The sequence below is a fragment of the Schistocerca gregaria genome, chromosome 4, assembly GCF_023897955.1.
Source record: "Schistocerca gregaria isolate iqSchGreg1 chromosome 4, iqSchGreg1.2, whole genome shotgun sequence".
NCBI lineage: Eukaryota > Metazoa > Arthropoda > Insecta > Orthoptera > Acrididae > Schistocerca > Schistocerca gregaria.
The window spans coordinates 102,389,819-102,409,916 of NC_064923.1; the positions used below are offsets into that span (position 1 = coordinate 102,389,819).

The 20,098-nt window shown below is 47.5% G+C and overlaps 1 protein-coding gene across 1 annotated transcript in view; it reads right to left on the bottom strand.

The window, feature by feature from the left end:
- Positions 1-20,098, bottom strand: part of LOC126267961 (uncharacterized) — a 77,533-nt gene that overhangs the window by 16,158 nt on the left and 41,277 nt on the right. Inside the window, exon 4 of the mRNA XM_049973295.1 lies at positions 5,831-6,013. Coding sequence (XP_049829252.1) covers positions 5,831-6,013 — 183 coding nt within the window. The remainder of the gene's footprint in view (positions 1-5,830; positions 6,014-20,098) is intronic.

The window sequence follows — 20,098 nt, forward strand, 5'->3', positions numbered from 1 at the left end:
AGGTGGCCTTTGCTGAAGCTGGGTGGCGCCCGTGGGGAGAGCCCCTGGTCGAAGTGGGTGGTATCGGGACGGACGTTTTGCAGATGAAACGTCAACATGTATCAGGTCGATCTGCCGCCGAGTCTTTTAAAAAGAAAGGTACTGTGTCTGGTTCTGGTTCTCGTTCTCCTGCCCTTTCCCCCTTGGCCTCTCCGTGGGAGGAAGGACAGGCCCGCCGGCTTGGGGCGAAGTGCTTCCCCCGCTATTTAGTCCTCGGACCGATAGGGGGCCGTTCGCCACCTCCAAGCCCATGTTCTTTGTCCAGCACATCGAGGACATTTTCGGGGTAATTTAGGCTCTCAGTAAAATGCGTTTGGGGGTCCGTTCTTACAAAGACCACCTCCGCCACACAATCGGCGGCGTTCCAGGCGTGCGACCGACTAGGGGACATCCCATTGTCCATTGTCCCGCATCTGGCACTGAATAGGACGCAGAGGGTTATTTTTCGTCGGGACCTCCTGCTGCAATCTGATGAGCTCAGGACCAACCTGGAGCGCCGAGGCGTGCATTTCGTCCGGCGAGTCCAGCGCGGCCCCAAAGACCGTCGCATCGACACCGGGGCCTTTATCATCGCCTTCGAGGGGGACGTTCTCCTAGAGAAGGTAAAGGTGATGTGCTACCAGTGCGACGTGCGACCTTACGTCCCACCTCCTATGCGCTGCTTTCGGTGTTTGCGCTTCGGGCACATGTCGTCACAGTGTGAGGCTGTGAGCCCCTTTGTGGTGATTCTGGACGTCCTCTTCGTGAGGAACATATATGCACCCCACCACCTTGGTGCGTCAGTTGTCCTGGCCTCCACTCGCCTAGATCTTTAGACTGCCCTGCGTATCGGTAGGAGAAGAAGATTCAAGAATTATAAATTTGGACCGTCTCTTACTCTGAGGCCAGGAAGAAGTATGACCGCCTCCATCCCGTGACGTTGACAACTTCGTTTGCCTCAGTCGTGTCCGCTCCTTCCACAGTATCCTCAACCCTATCCTGTCCCCCCTCCACCTCTTCACCCCATCCGTGGTCTATGCCTCCGCCTCCGAAATCCCTCCCCTCCAAATCCTTCTCCCTCGCGGCCCCTGTCCCCTCTGCCTCAGGGGCCACTCCGCCTTCGCCTCCCCCTCCCCCTCCCCCTCCGCCGCCTGAGAAGCGATCCTCTTCTCAGACGTCCATCGGGGAAACGTTCCGGACCCCGGCTTCCGAGGTCCGGCGTTCCAAAACGGACCCTGCGCGTGAGGACCTTCTTGGAAGTCCAATGAGGCACGGGGATGGTGGGCTGGACCCGAAGAAGGCCTCCAAGAAGAAAGTCTTTATCCCCCTCTCCACCCTGGCGCGTTTCGTCTGACGCTCCATCCGTGAGGCGCTGCTCCCGGCCGTCCTCAGTTTCGCCGAGACGCTCTGCTGCCAGGCGCTCAGCTAGCCTGTCGTCGGCGAATGATGCTGCCCCTCATACGCAACCCAGGAATGTGGCCGCAGCTGGCGACGAATCGATGGAACAGGATCCGTCTCCCGCCGGTCTACACGTTGTTCCCTCGAAACCTGGCCCTCTGCGGCCGTCGAGGTGACCAGCTCTTCACCCGTTTCGTTCCCCCTTTTTTCTGACTAGCCATGGCTTTTTTTACATTGGAACATAAGAGGTATTCGATCTAATCGGGAGGAATTACAACTGATCCTCCGCCTGCACTGTCTGCTCGTCCTTGGCCTCCAGGAAACCAAGGTGCGCCCAACTGACCGTATTGCTTTTACCCACTATACCTCGGAGCGGTCTGACCTCACCCCTGTGGACGGTATTCCAGCTTATGGTGGGATCATGTTGCTCGTTCGGGACGATGTCTTTCACCATCCCATCCCATTGACCACCCCACTCCAAGCAAAGCTGTCCGTATTACTCTTTCTGCCTTTACTTTTTCTGTTTGTACTGTCTACACTCCATTGTCATCCGCAGTTAGTCGGGCTGACATGATGCACCTGATTGTTCAGCTTCCTCCGCCGGTTTTATTGTTTGGCGACTTCAATGCCCATCATCCCCTTTGGGGTTCTCCTGCATCCTATCAGAGAGGCTCCCTCCTGGCGGATGTCTTCAACCATCTCCATCTTGTCTGCCTCAATACTGGCGCCCCGACTTTCTTCTCGGACTCTGCTCATATCTGCTCCCACTTGGACCTCTCGATCTGTTCTACCAGTCTTGCCCGTCGGTTCGAAGTGGGTGGTATCGGGGCGGATGTTTTGCAGATGGAACGTCAACATGTATCAGGTCGATCAAAGACAGCAAAAAGCTTGTTGGCCCTCCTTCACCAGCTCCTTTAACAGTTTTACTCCCTCTTCTGTCGTCTTGGATGGCCTGCGCCGGCTGTTGGGCATTAAGGCCCACTCCTCGGTACCTGGCATGACTTGTTGATCCTGTGGATGTCTCCAACGCCTTCGGCCGCTTTTTCGCGGAGGTTTCAAGCTCCTCCCATTACCACCCTGCCTTCCTTCCCGGGAAAGAGGCAGGAGATGCTCGGCGACCTTCCTACCACTCGCTGAATATGGAAAATTATAATGCCGCCTTTATTATGCGGGAACTCGAACGTGCACTTGCACTGTCCTGGTGCTCTGCTCCGGGGCCTGATGACCTTCCGTTCAGACGCGATTGTAGGTACGGAGAAATAAGCTTTTGCCTGCCGGAGAAAGGTGTGTCAGCATCTGTACGTGAATGGCAAGTCCCCATGTGTTGGCGTGACGCCGTCGTTGTCCTATACCCAAACCCGGGAAGGATAGACACCTTCCTTCTAGTTACCGCTCCATTTCTCTTAAAAGCTGTGTCTGTGAGGTGGAGCGCATGGTTAACGCTCGGTTAGTTTGGATTCTTGAATCTCGACGGCTACTTAACAATGTTCAATGCGGCTTTCGTCGCCGCCGCTCCGCTGTTGACCACCTCGTGACCTTGTCGACATTCATCATGACCAACTTTTTCCGAAAGCGCCAAACGGTAGCAGTGTTCTTCGATTTGGAGAAGGCTTATCATACCTGTTGGAGAGGAGGTATCCTCGGTACTATGCACAGGTAGGGGTCTACGCGATCGCCTGCCCCTTTTTATTGATTCCTTTTTAACAGATCGAAAGTTCAGGGTACGTGTGGGTTCCGTATTGTCCGACATCTTCCTCCAAGAGAACGGAGTGCCTCAGGGCTCCGTCTTGAGCGTAGACCTTTTTGCCATAGCGATCAATCCAATTATGGATTGCATTCCACCTAATGTCTCCGGCTCTCTTTTTGTCGATGACTTCGCGATCTACTGCAGTGCCCAGAGAACATGCCTCCTGGAGCGCTGCCTTCAGCGCTGTCTTGACAACCTATACTCATGGAGTGTGGCTAATGGCTTCTGGTTCTCTGAAGAGAAGACGGTTTGCATCAACTTTTGGCGATATAAAGCGTTCCTTCCGCCATCCTTACATCTCGGTCCCGTTGTTCTCCCATTCGTAGAAACAACTAAGTTTCTAGGGCTCACACTGGAGAGGAAACTTTGTTGGTCTCCGCACGTCTCTTATTTGGTTGCCCGTTGTACACGTTCACTTAATGTCCTCAGAGTTCTTAGTGGTTCATCTTGGGGAGCGGATCACACTGTCCTGCTTCGCTTGTATCGGTCCATAGTCTGATCAAAGCTGGATTCTGGGAGCCTCGTCTACACATCTGCTCGGCCATCCCTCTTACGGCGTCTCAACTCCATCCACCATCGGGGGTTACGTCTTGCGACCGGAGCATTCTACACTAGTCCCGTCGAGAGTCTTTATGCTTAAGCTGCCGAATTACCATTGACCTACCGGCGCGGCGTACTGCTTTGTCGGTATGCCTGCTGGCTGTTGTCAATGCTCGACCACCCCTCTTATCAGTCCTCCTTCGCCGATTCTCTCGACCGCCAGTATTGGTTGTATGTTTGCCCTGCTGCCCCCTGGAGTCAGCTTTCGTCGCCTTCTTCGACAATTGGATTTTGCCCTCCCTACCACCTTCAGAGAGGGTGAGAGCCCGACACCACCTTGGCTCAAGGCTCCGGTTCATATTCATCTCGACCTCAGCTCGCTCCCGAAGGAGGGTACTCCGACAAACCGTGAGCAATACACTGCAGCCGAACTTCGTGCGCGACTTTATTTACACTGATGGCTCCAAAACTGACGATGGTGTCGGCTGTGCCTTTGGTCGAGGAGCCGGTATTTAAAGGTGACGGCCCCGACGACAGTGTTCCAGCTTTACGGCCGAGCTTTTTGCTCTCCATCAGGCCGTTCAGTATGCCCGCTGCCACCGCCATTCATCGTATGTACTAAGCTCTGATTCACTCAGTGCTCTTCAGAGCCTTTGAGCTCCATATCCGGTCCATCCCTTGGTGCAACGGATCCAGCAGTCCCTCCATTCTTTTGCTGATGATGGCTCTCCTGTCAGCTTTCTGTGGGTTCCCGGCTATGTAGGAGTGCCTGGGAATGAGGCTGCTGATGCTGCAGCCAAGGCTGCGGTCCTCCTGCCTCGACAAGCCTCCCATTGTGTCCCATCATCTGACATTAGTGGGGTTGTTTGTAAGAGACTTGTCATTGTGGTGGGATACTTGGTTATCACTTCAAGGAAACAAGCTCCGAACCATAAAACCGTTCCCAACTGCTTGGACAACCTCCTCCCGACCATCTCGGCGAGAAGAGCTCCTTCTGACCAGGTTGCGGATTGGGCATTGCCGGTTTAGCCACTGCTACCTGCTCTCCAGTGACCCAGCCCCGCAGTGCCCTTGTGGCCATGCATTGACAGTGCGCTATGTTTTATTGTCGTGTCCTCGCTTTAGTCAATCTCGTGTTGTCCTGTGTCTGCCATCTACTTTACAGGATATTTTAGCTGATGGCGCTCGAGCAGCTGCTCGTGTTCTTCGTTTTATTACTTAGTTTGACTGGCTTGTCCAAAGACATCTGTCACTTACTTTATCTGCATCTTTGTAACAACTTTCTGGTGTCCCCCCCCCCTCCTCCTTGAGTTTTACTACATTCTATGTGCTTTTACAATTGTGACTGGGCGCTAATGACCTCAATAGTTGAGCACCCTTAAACCCCACAAAATAAATCTGAGCTGTCGTCGAGATCGTGCGGGGCCTAGGCCCTGTGCATCCGCCGTCACAACCGGGTGAGCCGACGACGCTGGGGGACTACTACAGCCCGTTCCGCCCGTCCACAGCACGGACGAGCCGCCAGGAGGAGCAGGGAAAAAGACGGGGTGGGGTTGAGTACACTCCGCATTACGAGAATGCCTTTCGTGCCGAAAGTGCCGGAACTCCAACCCGGAGCCTCCGCAGCAGAGCCGGCCGGCCAGCCAGGCGCCACCAGCGACGCGCGGCCGAAGTACGAAGTAAGGACATTCTTCCTGACAACTGGAGAGGTCACCGCTCGGCCATCCAGTCCACCGTAGGCGACCGGGGCCACCGGACCGCCTGCAGTACTGACTGAAATCTTATTTTCTCAGCGTATTCTTGACGTTGTGGCTCTCGTATTATTGAATTCTCTAACGATTTCCGAAATAAAATGGTGGTAGGGTCCAAACGCAAGGGACATTCCGCGTTCAGTGTCTGTTGATTCCCGTCGTACGTCCGTAGTGCCGTCGGAAACTTGTTCATATGAATCACTTGAGTACAAATGAGAGTTCGGCCAAGGCGCTGCCACTTTATACCTGGCATACGCGATGCTACCGCCATCTGTACGTGTGCTTACCGCTATCACGTCAGCTCGGTGTAGACTGGCAGCGAGTGGTTTCGTGTGTGTGTGTGTGTGTGTGTGTGTGTGTGTGTGTGTGTACTCACTCGTAGCGCGCTTCGTCCCAGACGAGCCCCTGCGGGCACCTGTACAGCTGCGGCACCAGCCGCCCGCCGACGCGCGCGCACACGTAGTGGATGGCGGCGTTCTCCGGCAGGGCGCCCGTCTGTCCCAGCCGGAGGCAGCGCGGCACCGGGCCCTCGGTGCAGGCCCGCTCCGTCCGCTCCAGGCTGGGGGCAGGCAATACCTCACGTTGCACTACAGGACACACACACACACACACACACACACAGTAAAAAAATAAAAAATAAAAAATAAAAATTGGTTTCCATAAACGGAATTGGTCATTTATGAAGGCTTAGTTTAGGAAGTAATAGACGGCAAATCGAGTAAAACTGAAGTGATATCAGGTGTTCCCCAGGGAACCGTCCTGAGACCTCTGATATTCCTGATCTATACAGGGTGCTACAAAAAGGTACGGCCAAACTTTCAGGAAACATTCCTCACACACACGTTTTCTTTATTTAACACGCTGCATAAATGACCTGGGTGACAATCTGAGCAGTTCTTAGGTTGTTAGCAAATGATGCTGTAATTCACCGTCTAGTAAGGTAATCCGAAGACCAGTATCAGTTGCAAAGCGATTTAGAAAAGATTGCTGTATGGTGTGGCAGGTGGCGGTTGACGCTATATAACGAAAAGTGTGAGGTGATCCACATGAGTTCCAAAAGAAATCCGGTGGAATTCGATTACTCGATAAATAGTACAATTCTCAAGGCTGTCAATTCAACTAAGTACCTGGGTGTTAATATCACGAACAACTTCAGTTGGAAAGACCACATTGATAATATTGTCGGGAAGGCGAGCCAAAGGTTGCGTTTCATCATCAGGACACTTAGAAGATGCAACAAATCTACTAAAGAGACAGCTTACACTACACTCGTTTGTCCTCTGTTAGAATATTGGTGCGCGGTGTGGGATACTTAAAGTTGGGATTGACGGAAGACATCGAAAGAGTGCAAAAAAGGGCAGCTCGTTTTGTATTATCACGTAATAGGTGAGAGAGTGTGGCAGATATGATACGCGAGTTGGGATGGAAGTCATTAAAGCAAAGACGTTTTGCGTCGCGGCGAGATCTATTTACGGCATTTGTCACCAACTTTCTCTTCCGAATGCGAAAATATTGTTGAGCCCAACACCTACTTAGGTAGGAATGATCATCAAAATAAAATAAGAGAAATCAGAGCTCGAACAGAAAGGTTTAGGTGTTCGTTTTTCCCGCGCGCTGTTCGGGAGTGGAATGGTAGAGAGATAGTTTGATTGGCAGAAGGTTCATCGAACCACAAACACTTAAATGTGAATTGCAGAGTAATCATGTAGATGTAGAAATGAAGAGAAGTATTAATATGAAACAGCTGACCCCAAAAATACCATTATTTTACACTAGCAAAAAGCATCACCGTATGTATCCTTCAATTAGGTTTTTACATTCAGTAGGAAGGAAACAATTAACTTGGAACTCTTTTCTTACAGATATATGACAAATAATCACCTAATATCCTATCCTGTATGTTTATTACGCACCTTGTTTACAACTAAAACATATACGAGGGGATGCCCAACAGAAACCGGAATAGCATTCCCGTGGGCGGAGCTTGTATATACTCCGTTCGTCATAACAATGAACCTGATGTAAACAAACACAAACAAGATGATTCTTCAGAAGACGTAGCACACATACACTAATGTTGTTGCGCTCTTGGAAGTAGGTCCTACTTAGTAATAAGATATCTAATATATAAGTTACGGTAAATGAAAATCAAAGATATTCAAATGTCTTAATAGCCATCATGTCTTAATAGCCATCAACGTTTTTCATAAATACGCTTCGTTTTTGAAATGAAAACTACACAACCAAAGCAAAAACTACACAACCAGTGTACATTCACAGCCTCTGCACTGTTGTGCTCTGATTGTCGCCCTGTTAATGCGTAGTATAAAAATGGCTGGTTCTGGTTCCTGTTCGTGTGGAACACGGTTCAAAAGTGCCGAGAAATAGGCTGTTTTAATGTTTCTCATAAATTTACGGAGATAATCGGCTTTGTATCTAACACAATCCCTCGGAAATCTTCAGTTGCAATCCAAATGTAAGTTAATCTACAGCGGAATCGGTAGCGTATTATCTGGGTCACTTACTGCAGCACATGGTTCTCTGGGTCAACTCTCGCCTGAGTACATTTCTTGAGATGTAGATAATTCAAACTGGACGAGAAAAAATTGAAAGTTCATCATTTTTTATGAACAATGCAAGTATTAGTGTTTTTTAATTACATATTGCACGTGAAAGTCGTGTTTTCATTTCAAATATAAATTCAAAAAATATCGATAAATGAGAGTTCAAATAAAGACTTAATAAAGGTTGCTTAAATTAAGAAAGCACAAATTTTAAATTTTTTCAAAGCAAAAATGAAAAACTAAACAATCTCCATTGTTTTATACCACAGATATAGGTATCCGTCGTAGAAACACGAAAAACAATCCTTTTCACAACACCAAGCACACCATATAAATGAATCATTTTTACATTTGTCACTGTGCCATTACATAATGGACCCAATAGCACTGTTGTGGATGTGGAGTCAAGTTAAAAAGACTGTTAAGCTCCCAGACGTATTGGAACAAACGCAACCAGGTTTTTCACATGTCATTGCCGAACGTTGGCGGGATATAGAACGGTACGTCGTAAAATAAGAGGAGAAAATGCGGCGCCTGGGTGGGGCTTCGTGGATTCTATTGTTGATCGTCTTCTTATCAACGTAGCAGACGACAGTTCCAGTACTGAAATGTATTTCTCGGATTCGAATAACGGAGGAGGTAAGAGATCACCAGGCGACTGACTTGAATACTGAAGCCACTGGAAGTGTAATTTCAACCGTACAGATAAATCCGTGCAGTATACTTTTTCAACACACACCGCTCGCTCAGGAACTTTACGCTGTCGTTACGTTAGGCATTTACATCACTCGTCTTAGAGCACTATGGGACTGAACATCTGAGGTCATTAGAACAAAGCCATCAGTCCCCTAGAACTTAGAAACACTTAAACCTAACCAACCTAAGTACAATTCACACATCCATGCCCGAGGCAGGATTCGAACCTGCGACCGCAGCGGTCATGCGGTTCCAGACTGAAGCGCATAGAACCGCTCAGCCACTCCGGCCGGCACTCTTCTTTGTGATATAATACTGTGTCAGGTGACCAGACGGAAAGCATAAAATGCTCTCGTTCTCATCTAAGAAGCGCGCGGTCGTGCTGGAGTTGTTCCGAATATTATTTCATTCTTTCTAAAAATTCAATGACACTTGAAGCTATATTGTTCCTATGCCCGTCTCTTTTTACGTCTGACAACACTGTTGCAGGCTACTTGGACCGCTAGTCGGCCAATGTGAGCAGTTGCAGTTCAAAGTTCAATGCGCCGGTAAAGCTGTTGTCCCGCACATTATCGCTCAATCTATATTCGTGTAACACAGCTTAAAACGTGACCAGTACTGTCAAGTACGATTATAAGTGTACAATTTAGCTTCCACTTCACGTGAAACGAAATCCAATGAGATTCAACCAAGAATACATGACGAATGTTTACATCAGGTTTATTCTTGTGATGAACAGGGACAATAAAAAGTTTCAGTTGGGGAGTAGGCTACTGCTTCAGTGTATGTAGTACTCTGAACGGCGACTTCAATGTGAACATATGCGCACCGAATGTAAGTAAGGGATTAGTGTGGCATTCGTGTCGTTCCAGGGTGTGAGCGGTAAACGCGGAAACGTGAACCTTGCCAATGTTATTCTCAAATGCATTGTCCTTCGGCAGTTAAGAAAAGCCTATCACCAGTGGACATCCATCGGAGAATGAAGAATGTGTAAGAGTCAGCATGTCTGTAGAAAACCATTATGGAATGGTGCACCAGATTCCGTACTGGTCACGATTCAGCACAAGAAACTGGTCGATCTGAAAAGCCCAGCCTCAACTAGGAGATACGCCAAGTGAGATGGGATGCACTCTAGCACCCACCCTATAGTCCTGATCTCTGCCCGCCCGATTATTACGCCTTTAGTTCTTGAACCAGGGCCTTGAAGATTCGACGAGTCATTCGTCTGTTATAACCGCGCGTCGTGCTACGTGATCAAAACCGTAGTTGTCGCATGAGGAGGTGCAGCAGGCATGTCTTCAGCCTGGTGCGACAGTGGGATGGTTGCCTCAATGCTCAGGACGATTTTGTGTAATTAACGTACGGATTGTGGCTGTGTGGCCTTCGAAAAGAAACTTTTTAATCGTCTCTTATGTTTATTTCTCGTATGGTGAAAACAAGTACACACATGCAAAATTTGCATTCAAATGAGCACAATCACAAGCCCGTATAATCTTACATCTCCACTATGCAACAAAATTGATGGGGGTAGGACGTCAAGCGGGACGACTTTGAGCAGGAGAGGGACCACAGGACATTTTAATTTCCACTCTCCATACTTTTAAAAATAAGTTCACATAACTTCGTCAGTATGAACAGCGAGGATTCAGGATTCATGCTCATAGGAAGTGCAAAAAGAGAACAAAATATGAAATTTCACATGTACAAAAAAAATAATTTTTTCACTGTTCGCTGCATTTGTTTTTAGATACTTTTATCCATAAGTAAGAGGGATTCTTAAATGAATTTTGCACAGCATGCAAACCATACTTACAGCTGTGTGGAAGTCTAGAATTTTCCAAATCTGTGGTAAAAATTGACATAATTAACTATAAAATTTGAGTTTTTCCTGAAAATGAGGTTTAAAATGTAACAGCTCATTTAGTTTATCATAAATTCTGTAGTTCCTGTGTAACAGTGCAAAAGCGTGTCGCCCTTAGACGTCACTCTTGGTCTATGACACGTCCAATCATTTCTGAACTGTGGCCTTTTTTTCGCATTTGTAGACGTGTTACAAACTATGGGAAGGTCATCACTTCCTCAGTGGTGTTGACCAGAATTGCGGTGGAATTTTGAGTTGCAGGCTCACATTGGCACCTCTCTCACATACATTTCGCCGCTTCGTTTGCCGCTTCTGCGATGGAGGTCAGAACAGCGGCACCCAGTGATGAAACCACGCGGTTTTGTTATCAGTGGATTGGGGAAGGAATTCTGAGAGGCGATATGCCTGAAATGACGCGAAATGCCTCATAGGGTCGTATGAACAACGTCCCAAGGGAGTAGGTGGTTTTACTGGCGCTGATACGAAACTTCCTGGCAGTTTAAAACTGTGTACCGAACCGAGACTCAACCGCGAAAGGCAGAGGTCCCGAGTTAGAGTGCTCTACCAACTGTTAAATTTGGAAGGTAGGAAACGAGGTACTGGCAGAAATAAAGCTGTGGGGACGGGGCGTGAGTCGAGCTTGGGACGTTTGCCTTTCGAAGGCAAGTGCTCTAACAACTCAGCTACCCGAGTTGGAGTCTCGGTCCGCACAGTTTTAATCTGCCAGGAAGGGTTTGTATTGTTGACAACGTTCGACCCTGCTGCCATCAGGTCGACACTGGGCGTTTCAACCCTACTCTGATGGTTATATTTGGTTAGTGGGGCCCCTCAACTGCGCGGTCATCAGCGCCCATACAAAGTCCCAGTTTTCCCACAGTCCAATTTTTACACAATGCAGCCTAGCCAGTCAGGAATGACGATGAAGAGAAAGAAATCATGACAAAACAAACACCCAGTCCCCAGGCAGAGAAAATCCCAACTAGGCTGCGGTCGAACCCGGGACCCCGTGATCTAAATCCTACTCTGAGGATACAGTGCTGCTGCAAGCCCACTGGACGTGATCCGACTCCTTTGGTGTGTAGTAAGACAAGTCTCTGCTCTGGTGTACAAGGTGGAACCAGTAGGAACCGTTCAAACCCATTCTACATCTACATCCCTACTGCGCAAGCCACCTGACGGTGTGTGGCGCAGGGTACCCTGAGTACCTCTATCGGTTCTCCCTTCTATTCCAGTATCGTATTGTTCGTGAAAAGAAAGATTGTCGGTATGCCTCTGTGTGGGCTCTAATCTTTCCGATTTTATCCTCGTGGTCTCTTCGCGAGATATACGTAGGAGGGAGCAATATACTGCTTGACTCCTCGGTGAAGGTATGTTCTCGAAACTTCAACAAAAGCCCCTACCGAGCTACTGAGTCTTTCTGCAGGGTCTTCTACTGGAGTTTATGCATCATTTCCGTAACGCTTTCGCAATTACTAAATGATCCTGTAACGAAGCGCCCTGCTCTACGTTGGACCTTCTCTTCTATCAACCCTATCTGTTACGGATCCCACACTGGAGAGCAGCATTCAAGCAGTGGGCGAAAAAGTGTACTGTAACATACTTCCTTTGTTTTCGGACTGCATTTCCTTAGGATTCTTCCAATGAATCTAATTGTCGGTAAAGCAGATGCTAGACAATTTTATGTGATCATTCCATTTCAAATCACTCGTAATGCCTACTCCCAGATAATTTATGGAATTAAATGCTTCCAGTTGCTGTCCTACTATATTGTAGCTAATTCATAACAGATCTGTCTCTCAATGTAGATTAGTGTAATGTGCTGTGAATACATAGAAATTCAGTTCCCATTCCCTGCGCCATGCGTCAATTCATTGCACACCGTCATGCATTTCAGTACAATTTCCCATTGTTACAACCTCGCGATATACCACAGCATCATCCGCAAAAAGCCTCAGTAAACGTCCGATGTTATCCACAAAGTCATTTATGTATATTGTGAATGGTCCTATGATTTCAGGTGTGCCGCAGGAAAGAGTGTCACTCTCACTTCGGAAGACTTCTCTCCATTGAGAATGACAGGCGGCGTTCTGTTATCTAGGAACTCCTCAATCCAATCATACAATTGGTCTGTTAGTCCATATGCTCCTACTGTTTTCATTACACGGCTGTGGGGAACTGTATCAAACGCCTTGCGGAAATCAAGAAACAAGACATCTACCTGGGAACCCGTGTCTATGTCCCTCTGAGTCTCGTGGACGAATAGCGCGAGCTGGGTTTCACCCAATCGTCTTTTTCGAAACCCATGCTGATTTCTACAGAGTAGATTTCTAGTCTCCAGAAAAGTCATTATACTCGTGCAGAACTAATAGACCTATATCTCTTACGTCGATCAGTTTTAGAATTTTGGAACACGTATTATGTACATCTATTCGACGTCCCTTCTTGAAAACGGGGATGACCTGTGCCCTTTCCCAACCTTTTAGAACACTACGCTCTTCTAGAGACCTACGGTACACCGCTGTAAGAAGGGGGCAAGTTCCTTCGCGTATTCTGTGTAAAATCAAAATTCCTGAAAAGAGGAAACGCCGCTGGACCTGATGGGATACCAGTTAGATTGTTTTTCTATCCCTGTGTCATCTATTTCGATATCTACCATTTTGTCATTTGTGCGACAATCTAGAGAAGGATCTGCAGTGCAGCTTTCCTCTGTGAAACAGCTTTGGAAAAAGACATTTAGTATTTCGGCGTTTAGTCTGTCAACCTCTGTTTCAGTACCATTGTGGTCACAGGTAGATCAAAACAAAATGTCCCCACACTCTACCTCTTTGACATAACAGAAAATCTTAAGAAATTTTGGTCTTAAGTCAGTACATAGAACTTTACTTTCGAATTCATTGAACGCCTCTCGCATAGCCCTCAACACACTACATTTCGCTTCGTGTAATTATTGTTTGTCTGCTTCTGTAGCAAACAAAAATAGCCAAAGCCTTTCAAAGGGAACTTCACAGCAAACAGTTTTCTAACTCGGTTGTTGTACCACAGTGGCTCTTTTCCATCTCTTACGGTCTTACGTGGCACATACTCATTTAATGCATATTGTACGATTCTTTTGAACTTTGTCCACTGATCAACACTGTCTGTACTTGAGACAAAACTTTTATGTTGAGCCGTCAAGTACTCTGAAATCTGCTCTTTGTCACCCTTGCTAAACAGAAATATTAAAAAAGGTGGGATGATTTTCTATTTACGGCTGAAATCACCGATGCTGTAATCTCTTTATGATCGCTGTTTGCCTTTCCTGCGTTAATTGTTTCAAACAGTTCTGGTCAATTCGGGATAAAATCTCAAGCTTTCAACGATAACCTGCATCATCATCATCTTCGTCAGGAGCAACTGTCTTCTCTGCTCCTGTGGTAGCCTTTTTTTTTATAGTCCATAGTCTGCTTCTGATTGCTCGGCGCTTACGTACTGCTGTCGCAGATGGTTTCAATGTGTGCGCTGGTGGCGCCACAGCTTCCGCTGGAACGTAAACCTTGGAAGGAACGTCTCTGCATGGAAACGAGCGCTTGTACAGAGAAACAGCACTGATGGTTTCCAGTATGTTGAAATAAGAATGAGCAAAAAAAAAAACATAAATCGCCAGACTCCTTAACAACAGAATCCCAGTACGTGGAGGCATGGGACAGGATTTTTGTTTCATCGAACAATATTTCATGTTTGCTCATGAGGCTGTGCTCCGCAATTGGCGATTTCTCCAGTTCTATATTTTTAGTATGGCGTTGGTGTTTTGCATAGAGGTAGGAAATGGTACGAATGGTCTGACCTGTATAATTGTTTAAATTCTCGCAGGAGATACTGTAAACTGCAGTTACCCTGAGGCCGAGATTATCCTTAACAGGGCGCATCATCTTCGATTTTTCATTCTCCTAAGAAAATGGTCTTATACCCCGTCTACGAAGGACTCTTCCTATTTTACTGGAAATAGCTCCACAAAAAGGAAGAACCGCAATCGGTGTTTCATCCTGAGTGTGTGCAGCATTTTTACTACCCTTCTTTGTGTGGAGAACGCTGTCTTTATCTCGCGTGCACCCAAGGTAATCTTTCTGAACACGGACTTCAGATGGTTAATCTCGGACCTTAAGTGGTTCTCGTCAGAAACAGTTTTTGCTCTGTATACCGTATGCCGACGCATACTGATTTATACCTAAAAGCACAAAGTGGCCAAGACGCGCGTCCGCCTGTCGTACTAAAACTTCTAAGAAAGGCAATCTCTCTTACTGAGCTTGCTGCAGAGGAGATGTGAAGTACACGGTAGTTACTCGACGAAATTTGAGAGATCCGAGATAGCAAAGGAGTTTTTCGGAGCTTCTGTTTCGCGCCCAACTGCAGCGTAATCACAGTGGGATTTACTAACGCACACAGTAATGCAGCAACCCTCTAAGGGCTCCCAGTTCCGCAACACCGTCGGTTCCGCCTACCCACGTTTATGGAGCGGTTAAAAAATAAACGTGTCGGAAACTTCGACACTATATAGCCTCGTGGTTGCACTAGCGCCGGAAGGTAGGCAAACGACACCGGAGGTGTGTCCAAGGGGTTGCCTAATCCTCACGTCATAAAGCAGCCACAAAGCACAATCGTTGTCGAAGTTTGTGATAGGTTTAACGTGTCCAACGGAGGTGCGTGGGTGGCAAGGCAGGCGTCACCGAACCGTGGGTCTTAGAGCGACCCTTTCCCACTTTATTCGAGCACACGTTAGTAGAGCACAGCCCCTCTCCCCTCCTCCCCTCCTCTCCCCGTGACCACGCCACTCGAGGGCGCGAAACGAAAACTCTCAGAAGGCGTACAACCACTCCCTTTAGCTGTTTCGGATCACTTTCAAATGCCGTCGAATCGTTTAAAACGATTCCTAGTGGTTCCACCTTGCAGACCAGAGCAAAAACTACGGTCGTGCAACACACTGAAGAGGCCATATCACGTGCAGTGCGGTTCCATCTTCACTATGCCCTTAGGCCAGTGTCGAAACGCCCAGGAGTTGGCAGCAGTGTCGAGCGCTGCCACGACCGTCAGCCTGGTGGTCATGCCACTGCAAACTGGCTCTCGGTTTTATTGACACCTTATGCCGCTCTATGACACTATTTATGTTGATTCTGAAGAGCGGTGTTTGAGAAGCTTTCCTCGTGCACGCACAACAAAACCGCGCGACTTCGTCGTGGGGTGCCGCGGTTCTGACCTCCATCGCAGAGGCGGAAGTAGAGCGGATGGAATGTGGGTAAGAGGGAGTGTGACGACGTTTCCACAGTGTGACACACCCACAGTGGCGTTGGGCAGAATAATGGCAGAATTTCTTGCCAATCTGACACCATTAACCCGCATTCTAAGGCCATAATAAAGTCCAGAGCTGTGGCAATTTTTTCGCACGTCTCGACTCCTCGCAGTCTGAAGCGTCGCGGAGCCAGAGGATGACGCCACACAGCGTCTCGCTTTTGCACCATTACAGAGGAAGGTCGTAGGATCCTTTGAGCAAAATTTCAAACACATGCGCTGGAACGGGAGAATGTGATCCATTAGTTTTCTTGCGCACTGTAGTCACTTGATGCAGTCAGTTGGTTGATACGTGGTTTATGTCTTTACCGCTCAGAGAGGAGTCATCAACAATATGGGGGACTGACTGTAAGGAGGCACCACAGTCGCAGTACTCCAGAACCAGCCGAGTCTAATTTGTGCGGTAGATAGCACGCGTGGCTATGTCCGGTTAAAATACGGTTCTTGAGCCACGAAAGACGTCTGTGAGGATCAGATCAGTGTGTGCATAAGAAAGGGCTCTGTAATAGATGTTTGTTTGAGTATGCATGACTGCTCCCCTTGAAATTTCCATCAATCTTTGAAGCTATAAGAGGAATCAACAAGGTTGCTTGCTGTGCGCCACGATGGTTTCTTTTACTTTTAACTAGGTTTTGCGGAAGCAGAACACCAACGCGTAATGGGTAGCTGAGGATTCTTCTTAACGTTGTATCAGACCTTCAAGAGCGCTTCTTATCCTCTTAGAGCTGGAGCTGGGATACTGTTGAGAACAGGCAATGTTTTCGGAGGGCAAAGACCTTATTGCTTCCTGACTGTGTGGCACGTCTATCTTATTAGTGTAAGTATTATTATTCCAGGTCGAGCAACAGTTTTCGGAACAGGGTGTGCCAGGGTTCAGCCTGACTTTTGTCACCTCAGTGTAACGCCCAAATTTCAACAGATTGCCAGACAGAAGAGGATCCTACACGATATTAGGAGCATAGTGCAGCAACTCTACGTAGCATCGACACAAGAAGTCACTGGAAGTCCGCTGCGGAATTATTGAACCATACTTACGAAAGTGTTGCCGGATCAGCATTCTGTGCACGATCTGACCCCTCTATTATGGGTGGCAAATAATTCGCTCGAACATTTATGGGACATATCACCCGAGATGAATCGTATCGAATTGCTCAAAATGTTCTTCAGACTAATCGCGTATAATTGTGCCCCAGTGACATTGCGCATTTTGTTTGGAAAAATTAAGTCCATAAATGCCTGAGAATGGAATTTATTTTCGGCTACTCGGAGACCAGTCAATAATAATCTATTGTGTCCTCTGGTCCAGGTGAATCTATCCCATGTAAACACAGCCCACTCCATAATAGCCACCACCAGCTTGCACCATTCCTCGTTGACAAGTTAGCTTCATGGGGTCTTCGCTACACTATCAGCAGCTCTTACCAGCTGAAATCTGGAGCCATGCGACAAGACCACCGTTTTCCAGCCGTCTCTGGTCCAGCCCATTCGGTCACCAGCCCAGGAGAGGCGCCGTAGGTGACGACGTGCTGTTAAGACACTCGCGTGGGTCGTATGCTGCCGTAGCCCAATAACGCTCAACTTCGCCGCACTGTGCTAACGTAAAAGCTTGAAGATGCCGCATAAACCGATGTGGGACGTACGACAATGTTGCTTGTCTGTCAGCACAGACAACTCTATGCAGATGCAATTGCTTTCGAACTTTAACTGAAGGCCGTTGACCACTTCGTTGTTCGTGGCGAAAGGTGCGTAATCCCTGAAATTCGGTTTTCTCGGCGCACTCTTAACACTTTGCACCTCGAAATGTTAAATTCCCCTAACGATTTTCGGAATGAAATGTACCACGCGTCTATCTCCAACTACCATTCCGCATTCGAAAGTCTGTTAATGGCCCTTGTCTCTCCAAACCAAGCCCGACACCTTTTCACATGACTCACCTGTGTGCAAACGACAGCTGAGCCAGTAAAATTCCCTTTTAGACCTTGCATTCGCGGTGCTATTGCGACCTGCAGATGTTCATATCGCTATCCCACGAGTTTTGTCACATCAGTGTAGCTCCCCAAGACTTACAAAAAAAGTTTCCGAAGAATTTCGTTTTTCGTTTTAACTTACTCAGGGCTTTTCAAAAAGTATCTACAAAAGTCAGAGTTCTATCTAGTCCACTGTTTTGTGTGTATAATGGCGGTCAGTGCGTCACAGACATCGCGATGACATCACCATGTATTTTTGGCGAATGTGTTCGTGGGTGAGTGACAGTGTTAAAAACTTGAACGTAATTGTCAGGTGTTCGATAGTAGTAACTCAAAGACCTAAGTTCTAGGCACCATTTGTTGACTCAGTGCGCTGGAATCGACGGCACCAAATTTGTCTGTCACATTACACACTTCAGCGAACATTCGAATAAACACTCTCCCGTTATGAATTGATGTTCCCATATTCGGTGCACCCACCACATGAATTTCACGGTTGTTTAATTTCGTCAATGGAGTGGTCTTCCGGCTGCTACGCCGGCATCACCTGCCTCTCGCCCTTTGATCACGTGATCACGACGCGAGTATTCACAGGAGCAAAACGTGTGTTACTCACATGGTAGTCTGAGGAGCTCAAGACGCTTCTGAACGATTGTTTCACGGTATTTCTAAAACCAATGAAATAAATCAAAGGGACACTCACTTCAACTGCCAATTCACGTGAAAATTTACGTGTTAAAATGTGATGCGAATGTACCAGTAAAACTGGAAAGTGAAATCTGAGGTGTCCAAGGATATGATAACCTTAAAATTGCATCGTCTACATCAGGTGTAGATATTTTGGTCCGTCCCATTTCCTTCAAGATTTGTCGAGAGAACTTAAACAACATAACAACATAACAATATAAACCAACACATTTAGGAAGACCAACGAAAGGTTATTTTGCATCTGACATACGCTCGATTCCTCTCAACCGACATTATTTTATTCTGTCGATTACGTTTTACCCATTCCGTTCAGATAGAATCTGACAATACCTCTATAAAAAGTTCATTTATTGTGCTCCTATTTTTTCGTGAGTTTTCTAAAGGTTCCAATTTTCGCATCCATAGGGCAGTATCAGTGTAGAGATACAATATGTGATCAAAAGTATCCGGCTGAAAATGACTTAAATGTCCGTGGTGCCCTCAATCGGTAATTCTGGAATTCAATATGGTATTGTCCTTCCCTTAGCCTTCATGGCAGCTTCCACTCTCGCAAGCATACGTTCAATCAGGTGCTGGAAGGTTTCTTGGGGAATGACAGCTCATTTTTCACGGAGTGCTGCACTGAAGGAGATATCTATGTCGGTCGGTGGGGCCTGGCCCGAAGTCGCCGTTTCAAAACATCACAAAGGTTTTCTGTAGGATTCAGGTTGGGACTCTGCAGGCCAGTTCATTACAGGGATGTTACTGTCATGTAACCACTCCGCCACAGGCTGTGCCTTATGAACAGGTGCTCGATCGTGTTGAAAGATGCAATCACTTTCTCGTATTGCTCTTCAATACTGGGAAGCAAGAAAGTGCTTAAAGCATCAATGTAGGCCTGTGTTGTGAGAGTGCCACGCAAAACAAGGGGTGCAGGCCTTGTCCATGAATAACACTACCATACCATGACACCACCATCTCCGAAATTTACTGTTGGCACTACACATGCTGACACATGAGGTGGCGATGCGACGGCAGAGTGTGGAATGGCGAATGCCCAGTGAACATTGTGTACCGTGATTCGTCACTCCACACATCGTTTTTCCACTGTTCAATCCTCCAATGTTTACGCCCCACACACCAAGAGAAGCGTCGTTCGGCATTTTGTGACGTGTGATTTCATGGTGGAGCGGCTGCTCATAAGCCAAAGTTTCTTCACCTCTCGCCTAACTGCATCAGGATCCACTGCAACTAGTATGACGGTTTGGAATTCCTGTGTGATGGTCGGGATGTATGTCTGCCTCTTACACCTTACGACCCTCTTCAGCGATCTGTCAGTGAAGGGGAAACGTGGAGGGACACATACAGCACAAAAGCTTACCTGCTGGCCACGTCTGTTGACTATCTCGTCGGAGACGGTGGATCTAGGGATGTTTAGGAGGGTGGAAATTTCGCGTACAGATGTATGACACAAGTGACACCCAGTCACCTGACCAAGTTTGAAGTCCGTGAGTCCCGCGGAGCGCCCCATTCTGCTCTCACGACGT